The sequence below is a fragment of the Synchiropus splendidus genome, chromosome 11 (assembly GCF_027744825.2).
Source record: "Synchiropus splendidus isolate RoL2022-P1 chromosome 11, RoL_Sspl_1.0, whole genome shotgun sequence".
Classification (NCBI taxonomy): Eukaryota; Metazoa; Chordata; class Actinopteri; order Syngnathiformes; family Callionymidae; genus Synchiropus; species Synchiropus splendidus.
In genome coordinates, this window is record NC_071344.1 from 12818 (window position 1) to 40266 (window position 27449).

Here is a 27449-nt window from a genome sequence, read left to right on the forward strand (position 1 = left end):
AGACGATTGACAGCCTGACTTCCCATAATGCATAGTGCACCGATCGCCTGGCTGTCCTCAAAAGCACCCATTTGGTAAGCGGACACATTTGGTACCTACAACGGCACCGCGAACAGTGCTAAAGCTAACATCTGCAACAAACCATTTCAGAATAAAGCGTGCATCTTACAACAATAAAATAGTTTGCTATTTAATGAAATCACCTTGAGAACTAAATTGTTAATTGTTAAAAGTAAGAAAGAAGCGTGTCTTATTTTGTCAGACAAAAGTTGGAAAGTTTTGGAGGTCTTTTAAGAAACTAGACAAGAAAGAGTCATATCAAAGATTGTGATACATTATATATATATATATATATATATATAGGACATTATAGGACCAGCCAAGAAAGTGCTTTGCTCAAAAGAAAGTTTTAAAATACGTATTTCAGAAAAGAGAAAATACAAATTCTAGTATCTGCTGCCATCTAGTGGTCATTGTCCGAGGTTTGTCACCTGTAATGTTTTTGATTTTTAAAAAGCGGTTTGTTCTGTGTGTTTACTCGCAAAACAACGTGAGCAGAGTACAGATGTGACGCTTAGTTCCGGAGTGGCATGCGACAAATGACGACAAATTCATAAATAGAAACGTGACGGAGTATGACATGGTAATGATAACATTAGCGATCGACATAACTGGAGGCGATAAAACCGTTAGTCCCTTATTTTAAAATCCACAATTTCATTTTAGTGTCATTTATTGTGCAGTGGGTCGCGTTTCATAACCGCATAGGCGTTGAACACATCAGGCGACATTGAACACATCAATATATTTGTCGTTGTCAAATCAACAGTTGACATTTCATACATTTTATTTTCAAGATTTAAAATCTAGGCAATGCATCTGTGATTGTTGGGTTTTTTTGTTTGTTTGTTTTTTCATGGAGAATGACATTCAGATTATTTGTTTTGTGCCAATAATTTCCGACTGTTCATGAACGCCTCATAGCCCGGTTAAACTCCTCCTACAAACTGTTTTTGTTTGGCAACAATCGGAGCCGCAGTGACCCAGGTATCGATTGTTCTCGCTGAGCAGCTCTTTTAAACCGAACCGGTCCTGAACCACGTTCTCCTCCCCGGGAAACGAGCGGCTCTAACATGGCGGCGGGATCATTACGCATCTCCCTGCTGGTGCTGGCGGCCTGGGCCGCGGCTCTGAGCGCGGTGCTGGGTCTGGGCGAGGACCTGGACCGGCCTCTGTTCGGTCCCCCCGGATCTCCCATCCATCTGAGAGAGAGCGACCCCGGTTTGAAGAGAGTTCTCAAGTTCGCCGAAGAACGCTACAACCTGGGCTCCAACGCTATGCACCTCCGCAAAGTCAGCCGGCTGGTCTCCGCCACCAAACAGGTCTGTTCTTGTTTCAACGCGCCAGACCCCACCGTTCTCAGAGCATCACGTGTTTAGCAGTGGCTTGAAAACACAACGAAGAGACGTCGAACTGGCCTGTGCCTTAAATATCTGTCGACAACAATGGAGGCATTGGAATCTGCGTCTGGCACGAGAACTAGCGAGTTCGCTCACACGTCTGACCACACAACACTTCACCGTCACTTCAGTCATTTGGCTTTGCCAGGGTTTTCCCGTAGTATATTTAGTGATGCTACAGCTACAAGTTAAAAAATAATAATAATAATTTCCTTCCTCTATTTGGAAAATAGAGATAGATAAAAGTACAAATGTTTTCAAGCTCAACTTTTTTTAACGAACTGTTTATTAACGTCATGTCTCTTTGCTTCCAATTTTTAATTGCGATAAAGCAGTTAGTGTGACTTGTATAAATTATCAGTACTGTACTATTAACATATCGCAGTAAATACATTTTATTGTATTTCATTTTTATGTATAATTAGTTAACTCAGTCCAAAAAATGTGCTGTTGTTTAGAAAAAAAAACTACATATATGAATGAAATCTCTCTTTACTTTTAGAATAATCAAAGCAACGTTTAAATATTGTATCAAGTGTTGTGTGTGGCATCACACAAAATGCGCCCCCTTCACTTATCAATGGTCATTTAATGTTCCAGCGACAAATGGTTATAAAGAACGGCAAAGTAGTGAAATAAAATGAATGGATGAATTAAACAGTAGTGTCAGGTACCTCAAGGAGGAGTCTAGAACGACATGATAAACTTCTGTCCTGTTTAAGTCCATATGAAAGAACAACAACACGACCTCTAAAGGAAAATACACTTGGGTGGATGCAACTTCTGTTTTGCAGCTGGTAAAGGGGATCCGCTACACGATGACTGTTGAGCTGAGCAACACTCAGTGCAAGAAATCCACCATGCTGAGGACATGTGACTTCTATCCCGAGTCAGAGAAACTCAAGGTATGTTCGTTCACACTTGTGTGTGCTGAGGACAAGAGTTCTGTTCTAGAATCCGATTTTAGACTTGTACAAGTGTCTGACAACGTTGCTTCAATGTCTTAAGAAAAAGTGCCGTGCGGGAGCGTCACTTGACTGCAGATCTTGTGACTTGAGTTAAACCTAGCGTGACCCTCCACCCGTATTCATCCTGTCATCGCAATGATGCATCTGCTGCTGCATTGTTTATGCTGTTGAATAAAGTTTTCACTGCCCAAATGAAGGAATTCTTTAATAGCTAACTGAACAAAAGTGAGAGAAGTCTCAAGTTAGTTTTCTTTAGATGACCTAACCTGTGTCACGACAATGCCAAAGTATTTGGTCCTAAATAGATGGACTTATTTGTGACCGCTCATGAAGTGTAGTGCAGAAAACTTGCGAATGATGCATGAATTGTTTCCAAGATTCATGGTCATTTGTCTCCCTGTGTTATCAGACGGAGGTTTGTGTGTTTGAAGTCTGGGACATTCCCTGGCAAGGCAGCACCACGATGATCAAACAGAAATGCCAGCCAAAAGGTAAGTCTGGGCAAACATGGTTCAGGGCCTGACAGACCCATATAATATCATGGTATTTTTCTTTTTTTTTGTTTTATTATAAATGCTGTATTCATATCAATAAAGCTGATCAGCAACACAGTTAAATTTGTTCGAGAATCCCTGAATAATTACCAGAGATGGTGTGCCTCAGGGGTGCGTCACTGAACAGTTGGTTTTTTTTTCAATCCATACATTTTCTCACGCTTTTCACCACCAGAGTTTGCCACAGCTGATTCTGCACTTTAAACTCTCTCCATCATCCGCCCAGTCACTGCTTCATGTCCTGCCTCATCATGAAATTCATACTTTGTTTCATGAGCCAGTATACATGTGATCCTCATGCATTCTTAAGCCTTTCTACGGTACACATTGCTCCACTGCACCCGCGGCTTAGAGGCCGTCTATTTTCCTACTTAAATTTAGTGGGTGGGGCTAATATTTACGGTATATTTTTGCTCTTGACCCCAGTACCTGCTGTTGTTCAGACGCTTGCGCCCTCAATCAATCATGTTACATAAGAGTTTTGTTTACTGAAAGTGTATTGATTGTCCCTGCATAGTCAAAGGTTAAGTCCTGGTGGCCTCATGTCTCCAGTTTTTGTCTGTCCCCCGAATGTTTAGCGAAAATATCTGGAAGGTTGAGGTGCTCCTTCTCTCTCCAGATGAGCCCCAAGAGACCAACAAGATGGAGAGTCTGACCAGCAGCCAGCCCGTGGAGGTGCCACTGATCTCTCCCACTTGGATCAATAGTGGACACAAACATGTTGTCTTCCTCTTTTGTCTGTCTGCCCGTGTTTTTTTGTTTACCAGGAGTCTGTGCAGCTGCTGGGCCAGTTTAAAGAGTTCATGGTGAAATACAACAAAGTCTACAGCAGCCAGGAGGGTGAGTGTGTCCATACAGGACCCAGAGCAAACACTGATATGGCAATATCAAATTCCTCCTTCAGCTTTAAACCTGGCAAAATATTCTCAGGAAACACTGGCACATTTGTGAGCCTGGAGGTGCAACTGATGAGTTTGCGTTTTATCATCAGATAATGTGTAGGAGCTTCATTCATGATATTTTTAATTCTTCAAAAACCGATGCTCCTTTACACATGATTTGCTGAGTCATGTGACGCCAGAAACCACTTTGAGAGTTTTTTGTCTTCTTCATGAAATTTGTTCCTGGTAGTAGGAGGAGCATTCCACACCAGAAAAGCAGATCCAATAAAAACATTTTAACGTATCGAAACTGTCTTCTGTCGGCAGAGGCTGACCGACGACTGAAAACCTTCCACGAGAATCTGAAAACGGCTGAGAAGCTGCAGGCTCTTGATCAGGGCTCAGCCGAGTACGGCGTCACGAAGTTCAGCGACCTGAGCGGTGAGTGGCTGTCGTCCTTCTGTGAAGTCACATGGGTTGATCTCCTTCGTCCGCCCTTCTACAGAGGAGGAATTCCGCACCACCTATCTGAATCCCATGCTGAGTCAGTGGACTCTTCAGAGGCCACTGAAACCAGCCACCGCGGCCAGAAGCCCCGCCCCCGACAGCTGGGATTGGAGGGATCACGGGGCTGTGAGTCAGGTTAAGAACCAGGTAAGAAGTTAATGACGGATTCATTATTCTGAGCAGCAGGTGACGGGTGATAGTGTATGTCCTGCAGGGAATGTGCGGCTCCTGCTGGGCCTTCTCTGTCACCGGCAACATCGAGGGCCAGTGGTTCCTGAAAAATGGAAAGTTGCTGTCTCTCTCTGAGCAAGGTAACTGTCTCGCCTGGAACAGGATGTGACTCAGATTTGAGGCAGAATAGACAGTAACACTAGGCAACACTGAAGACACAACAACATCTTGTTTGATACCAAGGTGTCTTCAAGAGCTTAGAAGAGCTTATGCATGATCATATTTCATTTCCTTTGCCTTAAATTGATGAGTCCTCTCTGTTAAACCTGGCTTGAATCAGAAGGAGATAAGGTTTTTATTTTCAAATTGATGAACGGGAGGATTTTTATTTAGCAAGGTTGGTGTTTTACTTGAGTTAATAGATGTATTTATGTGAGATGAGTGTGTATTTGGACTCATTTTCATTTTTTCCCTTGATAGTTGATTCATTTTGCTTGTGAGAGTGAACTTTTGCATAAAAATAAGAAAATTGTCATGATACTTTTAATAGAAGACCAAAAGACAATTTATATATATATATATAAATGCTACATTTTTTATGGTTTATTTAAAGATTTGCGATTTTTGTTTTCTTAAAATACTTTTTTTTGTTGGATATAAAACCTGAATCTGAACTGTCAAGATTCATTGCATATATTTTACAATGCTACTTTGAACCGAAAATAATGCACTTTTTTTTCAAATATTTTCATTTAATTATCTATTTATTGTTTATTAGGAGGCTTGCGTTTTTTATTGTCTGTAGCTAAAACTCTTTTAAAAAGTGAGTGTGAGAGGCTAAATTTAGATTAATATGTTTTGTCACTCTGCATTTTATTATTGATTTCATTAAAAAAATCTTGCATTTATAAATATTTATTTTGTAGGCTTATTTACTGGTCATGTTCCCTTTTTTACTGTAAATACATGGAAAATGTTCATTTCCACATGATGAAATGATTTCCATTTGGATCAAAAAGATTCCATATTTTAATTCTACCATTATTTGGGCTTTATTTTGCTGTTATGAATCTTCACTTCCTTGAATAACGCATCTTCTTTTTCAGATGTTTTCATTTGATTATGTATTTAATGAGTAGAATTGAATACAATTTCAATTTTTTAGCATTATTTAAGACTTTCCTACTGTGAAAAGGTGCAATGCCGTTATAAGTGTTAAATATTGTCTTACATTCATGAAATTTGAAATTGCTTTGACAGCTGTGTCTTCTATCCCTGATTGAAATGGCCCGAAATGACCGCTGATGGAAACATGGCTGATGTTGCGCTTGTCACTCACAGAGCTGGTGGACTGCGACGGGCTGGACCACGCATGCAAAGGTGGGCTGCCGTCCAACGCTTATGAGGCCATCGAGAAGTTGGGTGAGTGTGGCCTCCTGTTGGCGTGACTGAAGAGGAAGCAGCTCGGTCAGCTCTCCCGTGTGTCTCAGGCGGACTGGAGTCAGAGACGGACTACTCCTACACCGGGAAGAAGCAGCAGTGCGACTTCCTCAGCAGGAAAGTGGCGGCCTACATCAACAGCTCGGTGGAGATTTCCCAGGACGAGCGTGGTGAGTGGCAGCGGGAGATTTGGGAACGTGAAGAGCTTGTATTGTAGCTTTCCTAAGGTGTGTAATCATTACCTCCCACAGAGATCGCTGCCTGGCTGGCTGAGAACGGGCCGGTGTCTGTTGCTCTCAACGCTTTCGCCATGCAGGTCAGAATCTGCTCACTCTAAGCAGCGCATACTGAATTCCCTCAGTCACCAGCTGTTCCTCCTGCAGTTCTACAGAAAGGGAATCTCTCACCCCTTCAAGATCTTCTGTAACCCCTGGATGATCGACCACGCCGTGCTGCTGGTGGGATACGGGGAGCGTAAGTCTCGCACCAGCATCCACCACACAGGATTGGAAACGGAATTATCACTGAAGAGCCCAGCAATATTGAGTTGCCTCTGCTTGCAGGTATTGGAATTCCGTTCTGGGCCATCAAGAACAGCTGGGGGGAGGATTACGGAGAGCAGGTGAGCACGTCCAAGCTAAGACTTGTGAGGTTTGGAAGAAGTTATGAACTATGAAAATCCTTCACTGAAGCAGGCAGTGAATGCAACATCCAGCTCACCTCACGAAAGAGCAAAAAACAAACTCCCCCTCATTTCATTGTGTTTTATCGCCCTGCCTTTTTCACCAAGAAGCGTGGCTCAATATTAGCGGTGGGGCTATGATTATTATTTGAGGTTTTCTAATTCATGAGTCACAATTGAACGCAGTTTAAAGTTTCATGCCAGAACAATCTAATTTAAGTTGAATCTGCGCTCTGATGAGTTCACATCAAGTTGTATAATACAGTGACCTGGAATTGGTGCTCTGAAATATATTCCCTTTGAAACAAAGTTTATATGTAATTAAACTTATTTTACATGTTTTGTGTAATTTATTCATCAAAATTAACACATTACGTCTCTGCCCTACTTAATAGACATTGCCTGATCTTTTATTTTGGGAAAGCCTCCACAGGTAATTGATATTTAAAATACCAGTGAGTTTGTTTTCATTGTAATGGTATGACAATAGGCTAGCCATGAGCCATGGATTTATAACAGCGATTATGGTATGCAGGTGCATTTAATAATTGTATAAAGGAAATATATTTGTCGGTTGTTTACCCTGTGGTTTATGCTTATAGAATATACAGGGGTTGGACAAAATAATGGAAACATCCTTTCCATTATTTTGTCCAACCCCTGTATGTAGGGGGCGTCATCTTATATTGGGGTCAGTGCAATAAAAAATAAGTGAACTGCACTGTAGGCAGTATTCTACAGCAGCGGCAGCAACATGTGACTGGCCTCAATGAGCTCAACGCCATATCAGGCATTGTATTAACTTTTAAACTGTGTCCAAAATACTAATACCAAATGAGGAACTAACAAGTTGAGAAATCAGTCCTTAAGTTGGTGTTACGTTGGTTACAATAGAAAGTATCTTGAGATGTGAGCTGAGGAGGAAAGTGACTTTTTCCTTGGATGCTCAGCCACATCAGTAACAGTATTGTCTTTGTTTCTGCTGACTGAGCTTGAATCTCTCGCAGGGCTACTACTACCTGTACAGAGGGGCCAACGCGTGCGGCGTCAACAAGATGTGCTCATCTGCTGTTGTCAACTGAAACACTTCCACCTGCTTCGCTCACTTCTGCATCACTCAGCGAGCGACAAACTTCTAGATGTTACTTTGCGTCACTTTGTTTCAGTCCAGTGTTACTTTCCTGATCCTCCTCCCTCTCCATCCAAGCACTAACAACACTAGTTCTGCCAAACTGCTGACATTGTTGAGCTGTTTTAGATTTGTGTTTTTATCTGCAGGCCGATAATGGCATTTTAAACAGTGAGACTGCTGTGCAAATTAGCGCTCTGTATTCTGGTTTTAGCAGGTCACATTTTGAATACCAGAATATTGTGGAAAGCTGTGAGAATTTTGAATAAAGCTGAATTGTTACCATTGTTTTTGTTGTTTCATTGACTTTTTTAAATCACTTTTTCCAAGTGCGATAATTGCATTGCCATATTGGTAGCTGCGGCACAAAAACAATGATGGGGATGTTACTTTGAAATACATAAACTCTACAGTGGAAAACATGTTTCACTGACCAGGCGTTGAGCAGTGAAGCATCAGCTTAAGGTTTCACATAGCTGTTGGCGGAGAGCAGCGGCGCATGGAGCTGCCCATCTGCGACAAAATAAATGATGATGACATATGTCTGTCGCCCAAAAATCTATATCAGAAGCTGGATAGCTGAGCAGAACGTTGTAATTAATGACCTCATTCGTAGTTGTTTAAAGCGGCTTTGCTTCGACGGTTCGTTTGTGATTCGGTTAACGGACGCTAGATGGCGTCCGTGTTTTGTATCGAGGGACTGAATGAACTCTGAACCGGAAGTTATACAGCATATGTTGATGTTGAATTTTATCAGGACCTACATGTGCGTGGGGTTTTTCTCGTCGTTTGAATCACTCTGCGAAGCTGCTGTTGCGTTGTCGCCGAGATCTTTTTCAAGGTAATGTTGAGATGACGTTGCTGGTATGAGACGAAGCGACGAGGCGTCTCACGGGAGATGTTTACGTGGAGATATGATGTCGAGGTCTGCGTTATTAGAGCATCCACATCAGCCGTTGTTTGTGGAATGCAATGGAATTTTAGTGTCATATAGTATATAATGTGTACTGTTGTGTCCCCTGCAGCTGGAGCCTGGAAATCGTCGTTCATAATGTCGCAAGCCACAAAACGTAAACATGTAGTCAAAGAAGTTTTGGGAGATTTTGTCACTCCGACAGAAAACCAGCAGATTGTCAAGGTTGGTTTAGTCGTCGTATCTTTCATCGTAGTTTTTCCTGTGTCGTCTGCTCGTGTTAGTCCTGTGAAACACGGCTGTGTGACTTGGTGACCCTGCTTTGGACCCGCAGGTGACGGGTAGTCGAGGCAACAACCTGCATGAAACCGTCACAGCTCAGGGAGAGACTTTCTTAGTGAGCATGCCCACCAAGTTCCGCAAGAACATCTGGATCAAGCGAGGTACCACCGTTCCCCTTTAGTCGGTGTTAACTGCAATGTTGATTCATTTTCACTACGTTAAGACGAAGAGTCTGGTCACATTTACGTACCTTGCTTTCTGTAACACACAATTCTGTGTTGTGTTTGTGATCATAACTACCACGTAATAACATCTGGTACATTGGTGACTGGGTGGTTATTTTCCTTACGTGATTTTCATAATCTAAATTATCACGTGTAGTTGGAGTCTGGTCATGGAAACGTTGAATTGTTGTGTTTCATCTTCACGCTAGAGGGCGATATAGAGATGATTATACACCGCTGCATTCTTAGACAAGTCGTTGCTTTGTGTCTTAATATAATAAACGTTGACTGTCTGTGGGTAATATGGATTAATATAAATATAGAAACACATTTTTGTTATTCCTCATTTCATTAAAATATTATCTGATAAAACCTGCTTCACTTAGTCACATCTAAAATGTAAAACTCACATGTGTAACAAAAAGTGTTTTAAAGAATAATTTATCATGTTATGTTATCAATGTTACATTGCATCTTGTCTTCAGGCGACTTTGTGATTGTGGATCCGATTGAAGAAGGTGAGAAAGTGAAGGCTGAAATCAGCTTCATCCTCTACAAAGATCACATCCAGTACCTGCAGAAGCAGCAGCTCTGGTGAGTGACCAGTCAAATACACAACACACACACACACACACACACAATGTTTATTTGCTGAGCGTGATTGAGCTGTGTAACCGTGTCCCATCAGGCCCGAGGGCTTCATGGACAAGCCGTCCAGTCAGGATCAAACTAGCAAAGAGGTGGAAGAAGAGGCAAACGAAGATGAAGAAAGCAATTCCGAGGACGATGACTCTGATCTTTTCGTCAACACCAACCGATCTCACTGCCAGTACAGTGAGAGTGAGGAGGAGGAGGAGGAGGAGGACAGTGAGGATGAAGCAGAAACACAAACTGGTTCATGACAGCAGCAGCCACTCTGAGGGCTCGGAATCTGTCATCCTACATGTCTGTCCTGGACTGTGGTCAGCAGGATGGTATTTGATTTTGGAATTCATGACGGTCCTTAGTTATACCGTGTTGATTAAACGTTGCCTTCTGTTGCGTCTTATCAAGTATCCTCTGTATGGACACTGTCGTCATTCCAGGTTGTAAACATGAATATTGAACACACTTCTGAATTACATACATGCTGTTTGGTTACCTTCTCAGTTTGTGAATGATTCTTGAATTCAAAAGTGATGATTCAGTAGTATTACGTAGACTCAAGTTGATTTGTGTGTCTTTTATGTTGTCATTCACATTCTGCTGTGCATCTGCTTGTGAGGAAGTTAAATCTAATCAGCACTCTTGTCAACTTTGCTCTGAGGGAGGGGATTTGGCACAGATGTGTGCGACACCTCTCTTCCACCGCTAGCCAAAGTTCACTGTTGTACTGACAACACCAACTGCACATCTGAAGCTTGGAACATGCAGGATGACACCCGTTGGCCTCAAAAGCAGAAAGTCAGGGGATTACCAGGCCAATGACATCACACCAATTATTCAAGTTAGTTCAGCTCTGAAAACAAATGCAATCCAAGCATAGCACAGTTATTACGGCATTGAAGGTTTGGATTTGGGCTCTGTTTATAAACAAGACTGTTTTGCTGGTGTTCTGTGGCTTTGTTTGTTGTTTGTTTTCTATGAGGAGAAAGGCAAGTCTGGTCATGTGACAGGCTCTGATTAAAAACAGTGAGACAGTGGACATTTCGACTTAACACAGAATTTGACGTTACCTCATGCCACTTTGCTTTATGGGATGGCTGGAGGAACACAATTGTAAACAAACAGATTGAGCCCAGTTACATGACGGCCTGGACAAACAATTCACTGAATCGTCTGGCTAAGATGGTACTTTTAATATGCATGCAACGACCTGGAAACACAACGTACAATCACATCACAGCAATAAATTAGCTTTCATGTGACCATGGCGACAAACTGTGGATTTACCGACGTCTTGAAGGTTTTCTTGTTTATTTCTGCAACACAGCTTCTTCTTCATGGCCCACACGGTGTGTCACTGAATTGCATTGACAGCTGCAAATCTGTGATTGTTAAGAACCATGGGGTTAGTTATCGAAGAAGTAATGGAAAAGAAAAATAAAAAAACGGTAAAGTGAGTTTGATGCCCTCTGAATATTATGAATATGGAATACAACAACTCAATCTAGGTCAGCAATATTGGGTTAAAACAAACAAAGTCATAAATTGTATTGTGTATGGAAGAAGAGGAGACTTCTGTCATTATTCATGACAGTTTGTTTGTGTTTATCAAACTGTCCTGAGCTGCACTACTGGAGTTCGGAACATTTCATCAAACTGTTCACAGGGTCACAATCGCCACTGGTTCTTGTTACAGCTGTGCAGACTATGTAAATACATAGAATGAATCTGTATCAATGCAGGTGCATTCGCTAACGCAAACAAATAAATCCTGACAAACTGATGTTCAGAATGAATCCGGAGCGAATGGTGGACGGATCAGTCGAACCGGTTCCATAGTAAAGCCCCGGGCGGATTGTCTGACAGAGAGGCGTGGCTCCTTTGTTGTCCAGTAGCAGTAACGGAACATTTCTCACTGCCTTCACGGATGCATAGTTTGGTTTTGAGTATGACATGTTTGGAGAAACAGTACAAGTATTGTGACGCAATTTTATTCGTTTATGTTGTACGTTCCGTGTGACTTATGTCTTATAAACGTCCTTTTTGAAGCTGTTGTTGAATGTTGCTCGTCGGAACATTTGTGGTGCACCGTTCGCGTTTCAGGTGGCTCGGAGTGGGGTCGTTTTAAAGACAAACAATCTGAATCAGCAACAGGTAAAGACCTAAATAAACTGCAACAGGTAGCGAAGCACCACAGTGGGAAGTCTCGGGTTCTGCACGGACGGATTGATGCGACGCACCATCTGTGCACGAGGATCACAAGCAGCGTTTGTGTGGCTACGTGTGCGAGGCAGATCCGGTCCTCGTCATTCAGAGTGGAAACCGTTAAGAAGTGAAACTTCAGAAAAGGTTCTGATGAATGACAAGTGGAGGAGATTGTGAGCGAGCACCAGCAGCACAACTTGGTGGCCTGCCAACGTCTGTCCCGGAGCTCCTTGTCTGCTGGACTGATTTGACAAGTTTGGGTCCCCTGTGACGTCACTGAGCTCAGGAAACAGGAGCGTCTCTGAAGGTACGCTTTCTTTATTTACATCAAGTCTCCAAATATAGTTATTCAACTAAGGTTAAGTCACATAACAATGCTACTGTTCACAAAAAGACAATAAAACATTGAATCTGACCCAAATTGCCTGTTGGTGCCTTTAGATATGACGAAGTGATTTATAGTTTAAGAGCTCTTTATTCTCGAAACTCGCCTTGTTTGCTGAATAAGATATGCACTCAGTTGTTCACAGTCGCTCAAAGAAGTGTCTTTTGTGGGTACTTTGGTTTCCAGTTTTTCCAAGTTCAGAATTTGAGACTGTGAAGTATGTAAGAGATGGTGATAACGTATGTCAAACAGCACTTGTAACTCAAAAAAAAAAAGGCTCTCTTTTGAGAACTCTTGAGCATCAGTCTGGAATAGCTGTTGGCACAGGCTTTTTCTTTTTCACGACTTCCCTCAGTGGCACGTGCCAACATTGTGTCTGTGTCTGAATTTCTGTCCATATTTTGTACAGCTCTTTAGGGCTTCTCTTGTGCACCAGTAAGATGCTGTGATAATTACACGCTTGGTGCAGCTCTTTCTTGGGAAAGTCAAAAGTGAGAAAAGCGTCATGGTGGATGGGCCGGATGTTCAGTCGCAGCATACACATGCCCACGAAAACATCGTCGATGGGAAACAGGTGGAGGGTCTTTGAAATGTTAAACAGGCGTTGGGCCAGTGTGCCAGAGTACACCACCCCTCCCCCACCTGCATATAGTGGGTAGAGCCCCATGTAGAAACTCTTGGGGACATAATACTTGGACTTGTGGAGTCGGTTGGGTTTTGCATCGTCTATCACCTCGCCCACCATGAAGCTGTCCAGCTTTTTACGTTGGAGTGGGTCCCTCAGCTTATCCCGGAGGAAGGCCACCATGTTGGGCGTGTTCACGACCACGTCATCGTCGCCCTTAAGAATGAAGAGCGTCGTGCTGCAGCGTTTTGCGAACCACCTCCAGAAGAGCACATCCTTCAGGGTGAGGTTGAAGAAGGTGTCCTGGAAGTCCCACTGAAGAATGTCCTTGTAAAATTGACTCTCCATCTGAAGCATCGGGGAGGTTTTTCTGCCAGACTGCTCTTGTGTGCTCTCTATACCGAGGAGGAAAACTCTTCTGATGTAGCCCCCGTCTGCCTCCTCTCTGCTACTGTTCCTCTTCTGCCACCCCACCCATCCCACCTTTCCCCACGTATGGCGGATGGCCTGGCGATTTGCAAAGTTCAGCTCTGTCGATTTGATGGCCAGTAGAATAAGAGGTGGCTCCTTCTCTACTTCTGACCCAGCTCCACATGCTTCAGGCTCGATGATGACGGGATAATCCCGTCTGTCCATGTTAGCCACGAACGTCTGCATGGGCTCCGTCAGCGTCTGAAACCATTTCTTAAACGCTTTGGTCCCCGAAGCGATGCTCCACCTCTGCAGGGAATCAAATACCTTGTCATTTTGAAGTCTCCTCCTTGTGATTCGGGGACGTAGTAGTGGGTTAAAAAAACGATCCATTTTATTTTGAGCCCGATTCCAGAATGCTTTTTCACGAAACCTCCAAAAAGTTTTGGGCGTCAAAGCGAAGGTCTTGTTCTTGTACCCACCGGGAGCAATAAAGTGTGCCTTGTCTAATGAATTTGCATTTTCTACAGCATGTGGCATGCTGTTCATGGTCATGGTGACAACCACCAAAACGTAAATGAAGATCAGGACCAGTAAGATGCATGGCGTGCACATGCAGATGAACACGTTGCGCCATCGACAGGAGAAGTGCGCCATCAAACTGTAACAACACAGACAGGAAGTTAGCATCTCCAGGAAAAGGTAGCGAAGAGGCTTGATTCCTGTATTGAAATCCCCTTGTGTCTGCTCTTACTAATTTTCAATCCACAGTCTTATCATGACCCAAAACTCACAACCACGGATGAGAGTAGGAACGTCTCAGATAATGTCTTTGTCTTTTGGCTCAGCTCATGACTCAACAGACTGATACAGAAGGCAGTGCATCAATGAGCCTGTCAAGATACTTGAACTCCTCCTCCCAGGCTGGATCTCATTTCCACCCTTTTTCTGACTCTGAACCATGGTCTCCGACTACAAGAAGCTGATCCTTATTCCAGCTGCTTCTCACTTTGGTGGGAATGTGCCAGTGAGAGCACACAGTGCCAGTCTGATGGAGCCAACAGCATCACATCTCTTGCAAAAGAACAGAGATGGAGTCACCTAACTGGAGTCCCTTTTTTTCCATCATACATGAGAAATTCTGCCCGTATAAATGCCTAACTATAGGCTTGAAAACCCTTGTTCCTGAGCTGGATTAAAGACATCAAAGTGGACAATCACAAAAAAAACAAGTTGCTGAGCTGCAGCCTGAAATCTGAAATCTGAACGCATTACATTCGAGTTCATGGGTGAGGACTGGAGTGGACTGGAGTGGAATTAGGATGCAGAGGAAAGCGGCTTTGCTGCCCAGAGCTAGCAAGATTAGCCTTAGCAATGCTAGTGACTGAAGGAGAGTGATACAATTAAAAACCCTCAGTCATGTGACATCGAAAAAGAGATACAATCATAGTAATAAAAAAAAAGGAGTTCCTTAAAATAATTGATAACATGATAATTGATAGGTTACGCTTAAATAATACAACTCTAAATTGACATACTGAAGAAAGGTGAAAACAGGGGACAGGAGGCCAGAGTAAAATAGAAGTTATCTCCAGGAAGCCAGGAAGGTACTAAAGAAGATATTGGAAAATCTAAAGGACAGCATTCTATTGGCAAGTTTCATAAACCATTCCAAAGGAAGGACTGAGGAGAAAAGGGACATTGAAAAGGGGCATTTGATGACGACAGACCACTGGGCATCTGGGATGTTGCTGTGGGAGAATCAGGACACTGAAATCCACGTTTTTGAACTCACCTGAAGTCTTCAGTATCCCAAGCCTTCCTGCCTTCTGTCAGATCAGCTCCAACATCCCGCAGAGAACTCCAAATGCAAGCTGGCTAGTCTTGTCACATAGGTACTCGGCCACAGGCAAAGTGCTCTCTGTGGGACAGAGATCCTGTCACTTCACACCAATCAAACTCACTAATGACCAGATCCGTCTGACAGGACTGGTTTTTGGCGTCACTTCGATGCTTGCATGAGGGATCCGCCCACTGACTGGCTGGTAGGATACTGGAATGACTAGTTTCTCCTCTAGATACATTATGATATTGTTCTGTGGAGTCACATTTGTTCTTATTTTGAGGATGTGCCAGTGTTACCCTTTCACTTAGGGAGATGCCTGGTGTATTTGCACAGAAGATTGTGCGCATGTCCAGTCTCAGTATTCTACAGTTTTTGGGCAAGAGGTGCAGCTCTGGAGTCCGGAGTAGTTCGGAAACTTTATGACCACTGTCGGTATGAACAGGTGTGCTTGCCGTACACCGTCCAATCACATGGGAGAATTTAGCTCTCCTACCTTTGGGCCCCTTTCCTTATCAGGTTCAGGAAACTCTTGAACCTTCCTTGAGGATTCTTATTATGATGTGTTGGATGAGGCGTGTTGAGCTTGAGTTCATTGATCAGCCATGGCTTCGTTCTTTATTGGACTGTGTGTTAGAAATCAAGGCTGTGAAATAAAAGAAGCAGCTGAGTTATGTATTGCACGACAGGTTTTCCACTGGTCTGGTCCCGCAGCTCACTGACAGCTGAAGCTTTGTAAACCCTTTCAAAACTGAGTGACTTCTTATAGTTGGAATTCCAAGAGCTCACGTCAAGAGGGAAGCGTGGATTCTCAAAATGCCATCAGTCAGAGACCCCCCCTGCAGGGACACTTTGTCAAACATCTCACTATGGGAAAACTGGTTGAGCCATGACACCAACACTGTGAGGTGGATGATCTGGTTCAACCTCATGTCTTCATGAGGGATCACATGTGAATCTAGGTTAGTTGGGGAATGGGGACAACCTAAGAACCTGTGAGTCACTCCTTATCGGCAGAGGAGCATTTAATCCCTGCCACCATTCGCTAATGTCTCAAGGAATAAGAAAAGTTCATCCTTCCTTCTGTTTTTTCACACTTATCTGGGCCCTGGTTTCAGCAGGAAGTCCCAGACATTCCCCTCCCGGAAAGGAATCCGGGGGTATTCTGAAGTTTCCAGGCCAGAGATATAATCTCTACAGTGTTTCCCGGGTCTGCCCGGGGGCCTCCTCCCAGACAGATTTGCCTAAAACACCTCCTCAGGCAGATGTCCAGGAGGCAGCCCCATCAGGTGCCCAAACCACCTCATCTGGCTCCCCTCGATGCAGAGGGGCAGCAGCCCTACTTTGAGCTTCTCCCGAATGTTGCGCTCCTGACCCTATGCCCAAGGCTCGTTCCAGAGACCTTGCAGATTTGCAAATTTTCGGTTGCTGGTATCCACGATCACGGACTCTCTGTCTCTACCCAGAGCCGAGGGTGGGACAGGAGATGCCATGAAGTCGTAAGCATTTTCCTCTGGTGATTCAATTCACTATACTTGATTGATAACTGTAAACTCTACAGTGGTCATCGACTCCGGACCAGAAACAACCAACAACCTGAGCTGGCATCAACAGACCCCAGATTTTGTGCTTTGCCTACTGAGCTTTCCTCACCTCCCCCATCACCACTCGGTGCTCTGCTGCGACAGACAAGGAGGGCACCGTTTTTTTTCTTTTTTCTTTGTTGGCCCAATTTGTTGTATGAGAAATGCCTTTTGATTCTGACTCAGTCAATCAGACTGCTAACATGGAGTGTGCAGATGAATGGACAATCAACCCACAGCTTTTTATACACTGTAACAACAGGAGGAGTGACGGTAAATGCGGTTGAATCACAGGTGTTGCCTCCTCTTGTCACTGGAATGGACCTGTGTTTGTTCTGGTCCTGCCACAGCCCAAGCATTCACCAACATAACTGCAGTCGTGCACACCAGAACCTCACCCTCCAAACGCTGATGCCAACAAAGGCTTCACCGAAACTATTTACCGACTTAATGAGGGAGCAACAATGCAAAGACAGGCGCACTCACCACAACAAGGCCCGCGGTGACACGCCCCGTGAACACACACTACACCAGCAACAAGTTATGAAGGAAATTCATAATTCTGTCGCAGCAACCTAACACACACATACACATACTGGTATCCTTGCAATGGCAGTCACATGATGCTTTCCCTGTTTTTTTTAATCCTAACCCTAACCAAATAGCAAATGGCTAACCGTGACCAGGACTCTTACCCCGAACCTAAACCCAGTTATAATGACCTAGTTACTTTGAAACCTTCTTCCTCAGATTGAGGCTTAACGAACCTTATGGAGTCCCTCCCCATGAAGGCACAAGGTCCACGTAAAGATATTGCTTTGTCAAGAATCGGTCCCCACAAGGCAGTATAAACAAGTATAATGCATTCATACACAATATATTCTAATGTACAATATATCCCAAAACTGAAATGTGACACACAAAATAGAGCTTTACAAACATTTGCACAAATATTCCAACAAAACAAAATACTTTTTATCACGGTAACACAAACATGAGCTGTCAGAAGAGCTCAAACACATTTTTTGCAAACGTACACACATTACACACACACACACCATAAATGATGTGAACTATCGCACAATTTAAAGTATTCATCAAGCCTGCGTACAAATGCAGGTTCACCCCACAAGGACACACAAAGTCAAGATATTTGGAATAAAGTTTTATTTTTCATATGAAGGGATGGTTTGGGAATTTTTTTCTTCTTTTACAAGTAGTATGTTTTTTAGTTTTTTGATAAAACTTGCAAAAAATCTTCTAGCATATTCCAAGAATGACGGACATGAAGTTCAGGGGATTTATTGCTGAATGTTAAAATGAAGACACGTTTTTCATCTTTTTTTTTCACCGAATGAAAAAAAAAATATTTGCTTGCTGCTTTATCCATGCACCCAACTACCAGTACCACTAGGACATGCAGGGGGAGGGGAGGGGAGGCGAGGAGGAGGGGGAGCCATTTGGTAGAAAAAAAAAGACAGAACTGTTTGACGACCGTGGCGGAGGAGTCGTGGGTGTGTGTCACAGTGTGTGCTTGCTCATGACTTCTGCATGTAGTTCAGGTGTGTATGTACAGGGGCGGGGGGAGGGGCGGGGGGCGGGTGTTAGTGCAGGGTGAGGAGAGGGGGAGGGGGTTAACAGCTCAACTAACTCTAGAAGCACACTACCCTCACTTGCAGTTACTCCACGTTGCAAATCCCCAGATTGGTTACAGTGATAGAGGACGATACGAGCCAACTTTGGGCCACAAAGCCAAATAAAGCTTCATTTTTTTTTTCTGGGTAATTCTAGAAGGATTCAGTGATTCTACAGGGCTCCACTTTATTTTTTAGTTCACCACATTACACCTGTCATCCATGCATGTCCTGTGGAACAAATCAAAATGGGACACAAATGCAACACAGTGTCATTTTCCTCAGTGGAGGGGTCTCTAGGCCCAAAGTATACAGAATGTGGAGAAGCTGCTGCGTGTGCTGTTTGGGAGTCCAAACTCTCGCTGCATCTAGTTGCTTCTGAGGAGGAACCGGGAGGTGGGGGGAGATGAAGCTGTGTGGGCACTGCACGGTGGTGGGTTTGGGGCTTTCCACACATGGTGCATCCACACTTTAGTTTTCAAGTAAGGATTTAATCTACTTTAGCTTGACATATTGCTGCATGTGAATGTCACATGACCCGCCATATACTTTCATCAGTGCAAACAGGAAGAGCCGTTGTAAGTCTATTGGCCTTCATCGAAACCTTTGGCTCGGACCGTGTTAAAGCTTCGGTTGTTGCAGTACACTGTGGGACTTGTAATAGTACTCGAGTGCTTATTTTGTTTTTACCTGTTTCCATGAGTAGTTCATATGTATGTCATAGCTTGCATCTATGTTCCACTTGATCCAGTGCCGACTTTTATTTAGATCCCTAAAGGGCAAATATGACGTGCTAATGTTCGGGTTTCTGAACCGGGGGACACACTGGATTGTTGATAGGACAACAAGCCAGGTTCAAGTTTTGAATCAAAAGATTTGATGGTGGCACGTCACATGGTCATGGTGGTGACCAGCTGATGCTAGGGAGGAGTTGTGTGCGCTCCGTGTAGGCTAATGAAATAATGCCAACAACTAGCTGCTACAGGGAAACATAGTTAAGGCAGGGAGCGTGATCTGTATCCAGTCTGTATGAGTTTACAACTAAGAACTACAAGCCAAGCAAGAGCTTGGTGCTTCTTAGGTCAGCAATAAGAGTTAATTCCAACGCCTTTAGCACAGAAGGGTGGCGGTCAAGGACTTGTGTGTAGCCTGAGGTGGGAGTGGCTCCTTAGAAGGTGTTCATAGGGAGGGCTGTCGGTTCTAATCCCACGCCTTTTCAATGGCTGGGTGCCAAACACTGTATCCACCGCAAGAATACATTCCAATGATTGTGGTGGCGCTAGTTTTGTGCTCATTGGCTTGTAGCTTAACAACACCAGAGTGAATGTAATATGAATGACGAATGGTTTGTGTTGAACACTTCACGACAAGTGTCAGACAATGATGCAAGACGAGTATTGTCGTGTTTTTGATGGAGCTATTGGACAGATGGCTGGCACGTGTGTGTCTGTCATGAGGACTGCAAAGATTTGTCATGCTGAGAAATGAGATGAGCTGAAAGGCAGAGCTGTGGATTTACACAACAGAGTCACAGGCTTTGGATAGCGATTGAAAGAATACAAGATCCAAGATAGGAAAATGAACTCTCGCTGGAGTGAGATGAGGTGAGGACTTGAACTAGAACTGCTGCTCCTCTTGATGGGAAGAAGCCCGTTGAATCTGTGGACGTGTCCCTGTTGAAGGGTTCTGGGCATGCCTTACTGAAAACTGTCCAATTCTATAAGAAAATGGATGTGTGCTGTTTAGTTAGGTAAATAGATGTCAGCCAACACAGGCCCAAATTTCCTGCTACAAAATGCTGCTAGTTTGGTTCATCAAAGATTCCAATTTTTGTGGCGGCAGTAGTATAAACATGGGTTGAAATCAAGCCGATGTTGATCCTTATTTGAAAACACAGTGTGGACGCTGCCAAGGACGGACGAACAACAGATCAATCAGTCAATATGACCAAGCCAAGTAATCAAAAGTATATTGATACGAGTCTAGGTTGCAGTTATGTATTTGGCTGTGTGATAGAGCACAATCTCACGCAGTGCGATCCTGCACCATCAAGACATTTCGTGGTGATCGTGGTGACTTTCTTACTTTGAGGGACCCTGCAAAGCTTCTAGGAATATTTGTACAAAAAAAAAAAAGGACAGAAGGGACCCAGAGTGAGCAGCGGGGGCTTATTCCTCAGCCCCGCTTCAGAGTGAAGATATGTGGCCTCAGCATCACCGCCTCTTTTATGACCTTCACACACACAGACACACACACACACACACACACTGACACACAAAGCAACAGGCTTCCTTGGTCTTGACCCACCGAAGGACAGCGAGGACATGTGGACGATGGACGAGGAGCTCTCTTGCTTGAGTCTTTTGGCTGATGTGACGGGAAAGTCCTGAGACAGAGTGCGGCTCTAAGCTGCTGGCATAGGAAACGAGCGGGCAGTCCACGGGAGGCCGGAGTCAGGCTGGATTACAACTGGATTGGTTGGGTGGGTTTGGATCGGCAGCTCCCTGGCCAACGACTGCTCATGGAGCGAGGGGCTTACAGTGCAATGGAGCTTCTGGCAGCGCGAGGGTGGTGAGAGGAGCGGTCGGATGAGAGACCACACGGAGGGTGAACAGAAGAGCCAACCCAAAGAGGCTTCAGGACACGCATACGCACTCCTGGCAGCACCCTGAACACCAACACAGGCATCTGAGGTCACTTTCCATTGGAGACACCCTGACACTAACGACAGATGATTGACAGGCAGCGAACGAAGACATAACTGACGCATGTTCATCCATCCAGAATCTTGCGAGCAATATCTATCCTACACTTCGAGTCGTCCCTGTGAAACATAGCGTGGATAGGGACCATGTAAACAGACACCTTTAACACAGGAGGAATCGATATTGCATGATGACATAATCAGATCACAGTTCAAAAAGAGGAGGATCCCAAATCAGAGAGAAAACCAAAGCAAAAGGAAGGAGGGGGGTCGGTCTATATAAAAACGAGGAGTCTTCATAAGAAAGGCTACAAAAACTCAACGGGACCTCCGACTTCAGCATACAGCAAAAGGCACCACAATATTATTCTATTTATCTAACTCGTGAAAAAATTGGCACGTAGTTCTTTTTTCATCTCTCATAATGCTGTAAATCAAAAAACTTTACATAGAAATATCCCCCCCGTTATAAAAAAAGTCTTTGCTGTTAGCTAGTAGACAATTTTTGCTGAAATGAAAATAAATATTTCATTTGTTTAGAATATCTGTCTGTTATACAAAATAAAAATATTTCTCCTAGGTGCGGCTTTCTAGTCCACTGGTCATGTGTAGGAGGGAGGGGGACGTGTGAGGTGTGGGCGGGGGGGTGGCAGGAGGGTCCGGGTTTAGTCTTAAAGGGGCATGTTGTCGGCTTTGGAACGCTGTGACTGGGAGCTGCGGCCATTGCTGCGAGTCCCCGACCGACTTTGCCCACGGTGAGTCCGCGTGTCCGCACCCGACGATGAACGGAAACCCGGGACGGACAAGGGAAGGTCCACGTTCATGTTCTGCATACTTAGGAAAGGCGTGCTCTCCCCGTGAGCATCATCGTCCTCCTCCTCCTCCTCTTCTTCTTCTGATTGGCTAAAGCTCTGCGAGCTGTAGTCCCGCTGGCCTGTTGGCCGCTGGGAGATGTGTCCGTTGAGGCGATTGCGTCTCGGGCGTCTTCGACTTCGGATGGGTTCTCTTGAAGAGGCGTATTCCTGCGTGGTCTCATAAGCCTCTTCGTCAGGGAGACGGTAGGGACTGGACGGTAGACTTCCTGTGCTCTCTGTCAGGTAGGGTCTGCGTGGTCGACGAGGCTGCCTGTACAGACTCCGGTCCTGAAACACCCGACCGGAATGTCAACAAATGCACATCAAAGACATTGAAACGATGAAGCGATACATTTTTTTAGCATTTGAAAAGTTATTGATACCAATGAGCTCAATAGGACAGGGGGAACTTGTGTTCACCTGTACAATTCACATTTAAAAAGGAAGATGTGGAGCTCCCGCAGCAGCTCTCTCCTACAAAGTATATTTCAGAAAACCACCAAAATTGTCCCTGCCCTTGTTAATATGTCCCGAAATTTGCATTAAATCTCTTCGTCTTTTACAGTATTCTCCATATGGTTTCATGTTAAACTTGGTTCTGGTCATTCAGGTCAAGAGATTGTTGAAATGAATTAATCCAACTTTGTGTTCAGCGAGTGATTCTTAATGGTATTTAGACTCAAACAGACATTTTTAGTAGTGGTAGTTAGTAGAAAATGGTGGTTAGTAGTAAATAAAATGTACTTATTTTTATTTATTTTTTTATTTTATGATATTTAGACATGGTTTTATCATATTTTATTAAGAATTGTATTCAGTTTTTCCAATTTTCTCAACAGTTTGCATCAAGTGTATTTTTTTTCTTTTTTCCTTCGTAAATTTGATGAATACGACTTGCACCTGGTTCTGCTGCTGGTTGGACTTTTCCATGACAAATAAATATCTTTGCGATGATCACATGGTTTCACGCCATTTCACAAGGTTTTGGTTTGTTTACAGTTTGTTGTGTCAGTAGATTAAATAAGGTTATTGATCACAAATGAAATCCAGAGTAATGAATCAGTTGTGTGACTAGAATGGGCCCCGGGTCCATTTGTTCTGGGAAAGGAGGGAGATCAGAAAGGTTAAGAACCCTTGCTCTATATGATTTGGACTGTGGGAGGAAACCAGAGTGGGCACAGGTAACCTATACTAGCACGTCTTGAACATAAAAACTCCACACCGGAACAGCCGTTACGTACATCGGGGCATCGTAGCAGCGGCTGGTCGTCCTCTCTGTGGTAGGCGGCAGCAGCAGGGGGGAGCGAGAGGGCGTGGCTTGTGTTGGGCGATGTGATCTGAAAGGTGGGCACCTGGGGTGGCAGCGGGGGGTAGTGGAACTCCACTGGAGACAAGCGTGCTGGTGTGGTCAGTGCTGACACATACCTGGATGCAGGAGAAGACCACAAACTGAGTTCTGCAAAGTTTGCAGTTTTTAATCTTGCAAATATACATTGATAGATTTTTTTTTTCCTCCTATAAATAAGATTCGCTACTGAATTGAATTGAATCGCTGAAGTCTCTGGAAAAACAAAAATCTAGATGTGTTCCAAGTTCCACTTGCCACTAGATGTCACTACAGAGCAGAAAGACTTGACGTGTCACCACTTGAGTCGACAGACCATCCTACCTGTCACTGTGAGGTGAGTCTCGTAGTGAGTCGTAGGAGTCCCCGTACTGCATCCCTGGGCCCGTCACGTCCCCGCAACCCCAGTGGGCCGCTCTCCTCGCCATGCATGCTGGGCTGCTGCACTTACTGGTCCCCACAGAACTGGAGAGTCCGCCCGACTGGCAGTCTGAGTTCATGCTGTCTGTCCGCTCCATGCTCCACGTCTGCTCCTCGTGTCTGCGGGTCAGGACGGCGGTGAGACCAGGGGAGAGAGTGAGTGGACATAAAACACTGGTCCAAACCGCTGGCTCAGTGCTGGCACTGATTCTCACCTGACTAAGCGGATACGGACGCGATGTGACGGATCCACATTAAGCACGCTCTCATTAAGGGGATTAAAACATTCCGTTTTGCTATAACTCACTCACGGCGAGTTTACGGACGCAGCACTTCCTGTGCGTGTCCTTCTTTTCAACCAAGTCGGTTCCCACCGAGCCTTATTGTCTATCCTGCCAGACACTTTTTATTTTGCACAACTCCTATTTATTTGGTCGATTGTGGTAAACATGTCTAATCAGTCAAGATGACAGCTTTTTTTCACAGCCTAATTGTTTTGATATATGATATTTCTCAGTATATTATTTAGACAACTAAGCATTTTCACTTAAAAAAATAGATTTGGTTTAGAGCTAAAATTTCTGATCTTCTTTTATCACTTTGTTTTATTTGGTCTAGTACTTCAACTTTAAAATACATAATACTCTGATGGACCAATATGTCGTGTACAAGTAATAGCATCTCCTTTTCATCTTTTCTATTTTATCAGATTAGTTTTTTTTCCTCCGACGGCAGGCCCTGGTTTTGTATATTAACCTTTAACATTATTAAGTCATCTGAATGTTAATCATGTTTTGCTGATCACATGCTTTATTTTCAAAGCAACATGCATTCAGTGCATTAAACCATCAGAGGGTTTAGACCCCGGACAGCAATAACCAAAATCAATTCATCACATTGGTGATCCAAGAAACAGCATTTTGAATTTGTAAACAATGTATGTTTGATGTAGGGAAATATATGGACGACCCTCTTATTGGATGGCCCGTGTTGGCGACAAACTAAAGGAAAAATGTCGTTTGACGAACCCCTTGAATTACGCAGTGTTAAAGTAGACAATTACATTTATGACACAATGAACTTTGGCAAAGTGACAAAATACAAATCAAGCGGACCCTTGCGGAACGGCATAGAGCATTAAAAAGGTAAAGCGATTTTATATAGTTTTAGCTTTTAACATCTCCTGCTCCCAGAGGTGACAAAAGGCCTACATGCTGAAGGAACTATTTTCCCCTGACTAAGCCAGCCTTCTTCTCCCAGTCGAAGCTCATGACACCATGAAATACAGGCACTTTAGTTAGCCAATTTCTAGTGGTGTCTTGTACTCAGAACAGGAAGTTTTCTGACTATTACAATACTCTTTAGTTGCAGCCCTATTGGGAAGTCAGAGAGATGTGGCCACCGTCGAGTGGACAATCCAAGATGGCTTCCCTGAGTGTAAACAGGAAGTAAAAAGATGAGTGAACAATGAAATGAGTGATAGAAACATGTTTGTGTTCATCTTTATTGTGCCATGTTTTCAAGTTGCAGAAGGACCATGTACTCTGACTAGTGCTAGAGTAACTGGGACATTGAGGCATCTTGTTTTTTAACATGGGTTACTGTAACTCTGCTCTAACGTCATCTTCACCTCTGATCGCAGAGGTCAGTGGAATGCATTGTTAAACCATATGTGCAAACTGCTATACCAGTTCTCTATCGGCCTGGACCTGGTTGCAAGGTGAGGCTCCAAAAGCTACGGCACACTTTCCCGGACAGATGGCATCAGTAGGATGTTGTTGTCTAACCTGAAAAGCTGACTCTTTGGTGTCGAGGTCAGATTGCACCCAGAGAACACCAGGCTCTGAATCTAGTTCTGTACTGGCATCCGCCGCAAGTAAAACGCCAGAAGACACTGCTCTGGGGTAAGAGGGCTGCTTCTTTGGTGTTGAGCACGACTGTGCCCAGAGACGACCAGAGTCTGATTCCAGTTTGGAGCCGGTGTCTTACACTTCCCGTGACAAAAATGTGTTAGTAGTCCAGAGAGTTATCTCAAGAGAGCGATGATGCTGTTTTTGGACCAGTGGTCTCATGGGTGGTAGGTTTTGAACGGTATCCTCCGTGGTAAATTGTGTCACAGGTGGGATAGCTATGCGAAAGAAATTCGACACTCGCTGGTTAGTGATCAGATGGAGGGCACTTTGGGTGTGACGTCAAACGGCTGTCAGAGCAAACCATTTTTGTTTTCCTACACTGTCTGTGACAAAGAAACAAGACGGCTGTCGGTGCCAACTTGAGAGAAGTGCAACTGTTTTGTGACCCTGTGATCATTCACGTCAGATGCATCTTCAAGCAGTCCAGGGTGTCTTCCACTCTAAATGTCGGCATGGATTTTCATGCAGGTTGCAATAGAAAATCTCCCATCTCAGTGACACCGCTATTTCACCCCACAATCCATTTTCAGCCCTTAAATAAGAGAACCAAAAACACCTCACATCACAACTCACCTGGATGCATGTGAGGCAGTGGTGGAGTGGTGGGAGCGGGTGGACATGCGGCTGCCTGCGTAGTTCCCTGCACCTTCTGCTCCGTGACTGATCACACACTCTGTCGTAGGAACTGTCTTGGAGATGTACTGCCAAGCACAGAAGAATACGCAGTCATCGAGTAGGTCTTCTCCATCGCACACACATTAGTATTCATTGCATGGCCTTTCTGATAGCCCCCCGTGTGGTTTGCTCCTGTGAAGTCCACGTTCCAGTCTTATCATTTAATACTTCTCTCCCTATTTAAGCATTAATGAACTTAGGGGAGTATTGTGAACATTTCCAGACAATAGTATTCACAAGGCTATTTATAATTAAAAGAACTGAATATATCATGTTTTACTTTAAATGAGGTTCAGGAAGGTTTTATATATATATTTTTTAATTTATATCATTGATACTTTTGGCCAAATCTGACAGCTAGAAGTCTGTGGGTTTGAGTTTGCATCGGACAAAACGGAGCTCTGCTCAGATTGTGGGACTCACGTCAACCATGGGGATCTCGTCTGTACCGGGACCGGGGTGGTTGGGCCCATTGGCGAGCATGCGGTTTGGTTGCTCCAAACACTGATTCTGGTTTTGGTGTAGGTGGCTGTGCATCTTCTTCCTCTGCTTCCTGTGAAGTTGGAAGGAGAAGTTCAGCTAGCTCAACTGCTTGCACAACAATGGAGCCGTACCTGTCGTGTCATGAGTGAAGTTCGTATGTTAGACGTGAAATGATGGGCCTTATGTTCAGTGTTGCATTTATAAGACACAATATAAATGTGTCTGTTGAATCTATGAAACATGGTTAGCTCAATAGCTTGCTGTGTTTTCACCTTCATGAAAAAGAGTGTACTGTGCTCTGTTCATTTTAGTCCTTCAGTCACAGGTCAAACACACATACTTGGTTTTGCAGTAGGCGACAACACAAACGATGCCAACCACTAGCAGCGCCACACAGATGCCTGTGATCGTCAGCACCCGCCTTTGGTAGAGCTCTTCAGCCTCTGTGAATGGAAGCACACAACACATGTTCACACGCTCACACACCATGGACACACACACACGTCTCCTCAG

General features: G+C 44.1%; 4 protein-coding genes across 5 annotated transcripts in view; 2 read left to right on the forward strand and 2 right to left on the reverse strand.

Moving 5' to 3' along the window:
• The first annotated feature begins 978 nt into the window (after positions 1 to 978).
• ctsf (cathepsin F) lies at positions 979 to 8079 on the forward strand. Its single transcript, XM_053879038.1, has 14 exons — positions 979 to 1382; positions 2255 to 2365; positions 2838 to 2919; positions 3602 to 3657; positions 3750 to 3822; positions 4191 to 4304; positions 4369 to 4517; positions 4585 to 4681; positions 5883 to 5963; positions 6032 to 6151; positions 6233 to 6297; positions 6365 to 6455; positions 6545 to 6603; positions 7671 to 8079. Exons 1-14 carry the CDS (start codon positions 1134 to 1136, stop codon positions 7743 to 7745), a joined length of 1422 nt encoding a protein of 473 aa, XP_053735013.1. The 5' UTR covers positions 979 to 1133; the 3' UTR covers positions 7746 to 8079.
• A 418-nt stretch (positions 8080 to 8497) lies between these two features.
• eif1ad (eukaryotic translation initiation factor 1A domain containing) lies at positions 8498 to 11760 on the forward strand. Its single transcript, XM_053879425.1, has 5 exons — positions 8498 to 8633; positions 8818 to 8930; positions 9040 to 9148; positions 9697 to 9805; positions 9900 to 11760. Exons 2-5 carry the CDS (start codon positions 8844 to 8846, stop codon positions 10111 to 10113), a joined length of 519 nt encoding a protein of 172 aa, XP_053735400.1. The 5' UTR covers positions 8498 to 8633; positions 8818 to 8843; the 3' UTR covers positions 10114 to 11760.
• A 732-nt stretch (positions 11761 to 12492) lies between these two features.
• Positions 12493 to 15408, reverse strand: LOC128767093 (N-acetyllactosaminide beta-1,3-N-acetylglucosaminyltransferase 2-like). Its single transcript, XM_053878813.1, has 2 exons — positions 15278 to 15408; positions 12493 to 14143 (listed from the first exon to the last, which is right to left on the reverse strand). Exon 2 carries the CDS (start codon positions 14137 to 14139, stop codon positions 12748 to 12750), a length of 1392 nt encoding a protein of 463 aa, XP_053734788.1. The 5' UTR covers positions 14140 to 14143; positions 15278 to 15408; the 3' UTR covers positions 12493 to 12747.
• A 2192-nt stretch (positions 15409 to 17600) lies between these two features.
• The window catches only part of LOC128767091 (pro-neuregulin-2, membrane-bound isoform-like), a 40267-nt gene continuing 30418 nt past the window's right edge, over positions 17601 to 27449 (reverse strand). For both annotated transcript variants that reach the window (XM_053878811.1, XM_053878812.1), the window contains 6 exons: positions 27277 to 27379; positions 26877 to 27006; positions 26352 to 26479; positions 23770 to 23985; positions 23342 to 23525; positions 17601 to 22388 (listed from right to left, as the gene is read on the reverse strand). In XM_053878811.1, coding sequence (XP_053734786.1) covers positions 21918 to 22388; positions 23342 to 23525; positions 23770 to 23985; positions 26352 to 26479; positions 26877 to 27006; positions 27277 to 27379 — 1232 coding nt within the window. In that variant the 3' untranslated portion in view covers positions 17601 to 21917. The remainder of the gene's footprint in view (positions 22389 to 23341; positions 23526 to 23769; positions 23986 to 26351; positions 26480 to 26876; positions 27007 to 27276; positions 27380 to 27449) is intronic.